The following is a 5,661-nucleotide window of genomic DNA, read 5'->3' on the forward strand; positions in this document are numbered from 1 at the left end:
CACAGGCGCCCAGGCCCGGGCACAGGGGTTAGTGACCGAGGGTGAGTGACGCCGCTGGCGTGTCGGACCAGGACTCCCAGGAACGGGCGACTTTAGTGTCAAAACCAGTGAAGTCCTGGCAAACGGGGTGGGTCCCTCACCCTGGCTGCTGCCCCCACCCATGCCTCCTGCCAGCGTTGGGGCTGCAGGCGTCCTGGGTCAGTGTGCGGCTCTCAGGGGGCCCACCTCCCTGCGCTGGCGCTGACATGGGTGCCCACCCGCATGCCAACCTGCACTGCTTTCCTTTAAAGGCCGGAGGAAGGGCAGGAGCCAGTCTGTCCAGGCCCACGGGGCCCTGAGCCCAAGGCCGCCCTTCCTGAGCTCGTCGGGCCCAATCCTGGAGAGCCGCCAGGCCTTCCTCCCCACGTCCTCGTCGGCCCACGGCCTGGCCCCCCGGCTGGAGGGCAGCCGGCTCTCCCTGCGCTCCTCGGCCGCGTCCCTGCACTCGCAGCCGCCGCCCGCCACCACCGGCCACCTGGGCGTCCGCGAGCGGGCCGAGGCCCTGGTCCGGTCCAGCCTGGGCTCCTCCAGCAGCTCCACCCTCAGCTTCCTCTTCGGCAAGAGGAGCTTCTCCAGCGCCCTCGTCATCTCGGGGCTCTCAGCTGCCGAGGGGGGCACCACCAGCGACACGCAGTCCTCCAGCAGCGTCAACCTGGCGCTCGGCCCCTCGGCCCGGGCCACCGGCCAGGCCACCAGGGTAAGGGGCGCCCAGGGGGCCGGGTGGGCGGGATCCTGGCTGGTGGCCCGTCCAGCTGCCCCAGACCCCTTCTCCCCCAATAGTGACAGATGACAGGTCAGCCAGGAGGCGTCTGCCGCACGGAGGCCGACAAACGTTAGTCACGCCCTGGGTAACGCTAGGCAGGCGGGTATCACAGCTCAGTCCCCGAGCCTGTGCCCACCTGGGGGTGTCCCCCCTCATCAGCGGGAGCAGGGGCCACCTCGTTCTCTTCAAACCACGCCCTGCCCGAGGGACAGGTCAGGCACAGGGCACGGCGCACGTCAGCACTGGGTTCCATCGCCACCGATTCCCATGCGAGGTCAGCTCAGTGCCGAGGCCGCCTACTTGTCTGCTTACACTTTAGAGAGAGCTCCGAGGACACCCCCAAGGGACTGTCATCAGCCAGGGTTCCAGCCAGCTACAGCGACGCATGCCCGGCACCCGGCCGCCCTCTCCTGTCCCGGGGCAGGGAGGGCACACGGGAGGCGTCAGGGCACATGGGAGACATGGGGGTACGCACATCCATGTCAGACTAGGCTCCCAGGCTCCGTCACGGCCCCGGGGCAGTTACTGGAGGTGGATGAGGCCCCCCCTTCATCCCCTTGGGGTCCCCCTGTGCTCACCCCCTGCCGCTGGCGGTCAGCAGGTTGGGCTGGCAGCATCTCGCACGAGTGGGAAGTGGCCGTACCTGTCTGCTGAGCCGTCTGCTTCTCTTTTCTCTCCGGAAGCACTTCTCCGAGCCGTGCGACCCCACGGAGGCCGCTGAGCAGGGGCAGCGTGGCGGGCGCCTGGCCGCGGGCCTCGGCGTGGTCTGCAGGAGGGCCAGCCAGGAGGACATGGGCCTGGACGACACGGCCTCCCAGCACAGCGCCTCGGACGAGCAGTAGGGCCAGGAGGGGCCCCCACACTGGGAGAGACCGAGTCCCCCACGGCTCCGCCTGCCTTCCTCTCCCTTCTGCTCCCCCCAAAACCAAAAGCAGCCAACACTGTCATCCACGTGGGCCCTCCCCGTGGACGAGTGACAGCTGGTGTGGAAACTGACTGACTGTATCTCAGGTTCTTGAACATTATCTCACATGATGGACAAAACCAGTGGACCGGGCCTCCTGCCCACTGCCCCACAGCGGAATGAGGCACAAAACTCTCCAGAATTTGGATTCAAACAAAAGCCAAGAGCCCATCTGCGACTCCCAGCCCGACGGAAATCCAACACCCGCATGCTGACCAGCTGACCTCTGCACACTCCCGTCACCAAGAAAGAGCAGTAGTGGCCACCCCACCTCACCAGCCATGGGCCCAGGCGCTGAGGTCACGTCCACACAGACCACCAGCCACGGGTCAGGCACTGAGGACACGTCCACGCATAGACACTCACTGCTCTGTAGCGTACACGCTGATGTTAGGTGCGTGTGAATGGTGACGTGCATGCAGCCATGTCCACGGCCCCGTGTGACAGCCCACATCCCCGCTGAGAGCTGGACGTGCAGCCCAGGCCGAAGGACACCGTCGGGGAGGGACGCAGTGCCCCACACGCCAGAGCGGCGTCCCAAAGGCCACCAGGCCGGGTCCTCGCGGGACACACGCTTGCTCCCCAGGCCAAGGGGTCCCCACCGGGTCCCGGGCCACCTGCACACTCCTGTTTTTTTGGAATTAAAGGGTTTGTAGTTACTGCTGTTTCCAGTTCTTTTCGTTCTGCCGAAACTTGTCATTTCTTAAAATGAGTCCTTTCCTGGGAGGAGCATTTGGGCCGATCCTGGGACTTTTCCCACCCTGTGTCCCAGGGCTGAGCTGCAGGCTGGCCTCCACCCTGAGGGACCCATCACTCCCCAGGAACCTCCCTTCAGAAAAGCAGTACTTAGAAACACTGAAGTTGGAAACAGTCGTACACAGTTCCTCACTGCACACCCGGCACTGACGCCGGCCAAGTTCGTAGCTAATGCTAATTGCTAAGAAAGTCCCAGAAAGTCCTAGATCTTCACCAGAAATCACCAAAACACACGAAACTGAATCACACCAGTGCACCGACCACTCCAGGGCGGTGTCACCCTCCGATTCCGGGGACCAGTGGCTCCTCCAGGCCGGCTGCGGGCTTTCCCTCTCTCCACCGCCATCTGACAGCCTGGCCTGGGCTCCCCGGGGAGCAAGCGGGGGTAATGGGGGTCCCTCCCACGGTGGCCACAGCCGCCCTGTGACGACACATTTCCCGTTTTTGGGGCGGGAAACGAAGCACAGAAAGGTTTAAGGACCTGGCCAAGGTGGAGCCCTGGTCTGACCCCTGACCCCGCCCACACCTGCCGAGCGCCAAGGGGCCGGCTCCACGCTGCATCCCTCCACACGAGCACCCACGTGTCTGCAACCATCACGCTCCTTTTATTTTATAAAGTAATAAGCAAACAAGGAAACAGTAAAAGATGGTGGGGGGAGGGCCCGAAGGGCTCTTCTTTCAAAATAATCCTTTTAAAGATCAAGTAACTTCACGCTTCAGGCTGCACGAGATGCGGACGCACTGGGAGGCTGCACCTGGGAGGGCTTCACGTCCGCGAAGTGCAGAACAGATGAGGCAGTAGCCCCCCTTCCCCCACACACATTCATCAGCTTCACTGGGGCGGATCCCATCTGGTTCCCGGAACCTTCCTCATCTCAGAATTTACCCCAATCAGACGCACAACCGCAGAGGAAATAAACAGCCGCGGATACGCACGGCCATGACCAGTCCTGTGGCGGGCCAGCGTGCAGGCCGACTCGCCCTCTGAACCCTTTATGGGAAACAGCTGCAGGCTTTCCCTGCGGAAACCCACACGGTTCAGAGCCGGGGGGCCCGGCGCCCTCGGGCCGGGCTGCTGGACGGGCGGGCGAGCCCATCACTCACTTCCCGCCGCTCTGCACGCACCTCACAATATCCGGCAAGAGGTGGTTCCTGTTCTCCTTGGTGACCTGCGGGGGGGGAAGCAGGAGGCCTCAGAGCCCCTTTCCTCCCTTCCTGCCCCCCGCAGTCAATGATCTAGAACTGTGGTCGGCAAACTGCGGCTCGCGAGCCACATGCGGTTCTTCGGCCCCTTGAGTGTGGCTCTTGCACAAAATACCACGTGCGGGCGCACGTACAGTGGGATTGAAACTTCGTGGCCCATGCGCAGAAGTCGGTTTCCGGCCTGGGCGAGTCTATTTTGAAGAAGTACTGTTGGTGTTTGGCTCTGTTGACTAATGAGTTTGCCGACCACTGGCCTAGAATGAGCATGTCAAACTCGCAGCCCACGGGCCGCCTGCCTTGTTTGTTTGGCCTGTGTTAGCCTTTGAGTTTGACATGCTTGTTCTAGAACAAGAGCCCGCAAGGCCAGGAGGGGTGAGGTCTGCTATGAAGTAGGACCCAGGGACCAAGGATGAGCCAGGTCCCAGGTGTGAGCCAGGGGTGAGGTACAGGCTCCTCAGCATCCAGGTTGCTCCGTCTGAGAACCAGCCTCAGTCGGGAGAGCCAGCTGGGCCCGAGGCCTCCCTGAGGTCTGTCTGCACAGGGAGTGGAGGTCAATTCCTCGAAAGGGAGACTCACCCACACTCCGTCCTAGAGCTAAAAGGGGGGCCGTTCAAAGCCACGGTCTACTGAGAGCCACTGTGGTTTCAGGTCACCCACTCACTCCGCCCGCAGCCACGGCGGCAGCGGTACTCACACTGAACACCTGCACGTCCGCCCGGCTCCGGATTTCCTCCACGAAGGCCAGCGGTTTCCCTTTGGGGACCGGGATGGTGCCCAGGACCACGGTCCCCGGGGCGGCCAGGGTCTGCCGAACAGCCTGCACGAAGGGCTGGCTGAAGAGCTCCATCTTCCCCACCTCGTCGATGACGCACACTCTTGGCCCCGGGCTGCTGCGGACACCTGCCTGGGAGGACAGACGGTCGCTGGGACCCAAGGCCCATTAGGCAGGGGGCTCCCCGCTCCCCATCACGCAGCAACGTCACACCAGGGAGTGAGCTATGCCAGGAAGACAGAGCACCTCACAGTCCACGCGAGACAGGTCGCTGCAAATTCCTCTGTCCTGGAGACTGTCCCGCCCAGAAAACCCCACTCCTGACCCTCCTGGTTCTCCGGGCAATTGGTCCTCCCCCAGGACAGTTCAGGAGGAGCCACACTGTGTGTTTATAAACACCCAGGAAGCAGGCAGGGCCCAGTGTCTGAGGCTTAGAGCCATGAGACAGGCCTCAGCCCTTCTTAATAATCCTGCCTCCTCTTTTGCGATTTTGAGTGGCACGAGACTCCCTGTCTGCGGGTGAGGCAGGTGCTGCAGGCAGAGGCCTGTGCGTCTCATAATCTGCAACATGAGGGTCAGTGGAAAGAAGGAAAAATTAAAAGAAAAGATGTCTTGGTTAAAAGAAAGAAGTGAGCGGGGTTGTGTCGTTTAAATCCTGGATCCCTTTCCGATGACTTTATTCTATGTCCTTGAAAATCCCCCTAGGGCCCGGCCGGCGTGGCTCCGTGGTTGAGCATCGACCTATGAACGGTTCGATGCCCGGTCAGGGCACATGCCCGGGTTGCGGGCTCGATCCCCAGTGTGGGGCGTGCAGGAGGCAGCCGATCCATGATTCTCTCTCATCATTGATGTTTCTATCTCTCCCTCTCCCTTCCTCTCTGAAATAAAACTATATTTTTAAAAAAACCCACTAGGAACAGGGGTGGGGCCAGGAGTCCCAATGACCCCCAGCTCCTCAGGTTCCCATCCTTGTGTAGCCCCCGCCCACGCAGGGCCAGGGCTGAATTTACGTGACAAGGAACCCACTTATACTTCAGAGTGACAGCAAATTATGTGGCGGATCCTTACCAAGGTTCAATCGCTTGAAGACTTTTTTAAAAAAATATATTTCCTTATTGATTTACAGAGAGGAAGGGAGAGGGAGAGAGAGAGAAACATCAATGA

The 5,661-nt window shown here is 61.5% G+C and overlaps 1 protein-coding gene and 1 long non-coding RNA gene across 2 annotated transcripts in view; one reads left to right on the top strand and one right to left on the bottom strand.

Annotated features, from left to right (window-relative positions):
• Positions 1-2,042, top strand: part of PCNX2 (pecanex homolog 2) — a 55,229-nt gene extending 53,187 nt beyond the window's left edge. Inside the window, exons 26-27 of the mRNA XM_023745755.1 lie at positions 291-736; positions 1,486-2,042. Coding sequence (XP_023601523.1) covers positions 291-736; positions 1,486-1,644 — 605 coding nt within the window. The 3' untranslated portion in view covers positions 1,645-2,042. The remainder of the gene's footprint in view (positions 1-290; positions 737-1,485) is intronic.
• A 1,064-nt stretch (positions 2,043-3,106) lies between these two features.
• Positions 3,107-4,624, bottom strand: LOC102425511. The gene is made up of 2 exons (XR_001345739.2): positions 4,420-4,624; positions 3,107-3,691 (listed from the first exon to the last, which is right to left on the bottom strand). It is a non-coding gene; the product is annotated as an uncharacterized LOC102425511 (long non-coding RNA).
• Positions 4,625-5,661: the final 1,037 nt, after the last annotated feature.

This window comes from Myotis lucifugus, unplaced genomic scaffold (assembly GCF_000147115.1).
Source record: "Myotis lucifugus unplaced genomic scaffold, Myoluc2.0 scaffold_578, whole genome shotgun sequence".
NCBI classification, from domain to species: domain Eukaryota; kingdom Metazoa; phylum Chordata; class Mammalia; order Chiroptera; family Vespertilionidae; genus Myotis; species Myotis lucifugus.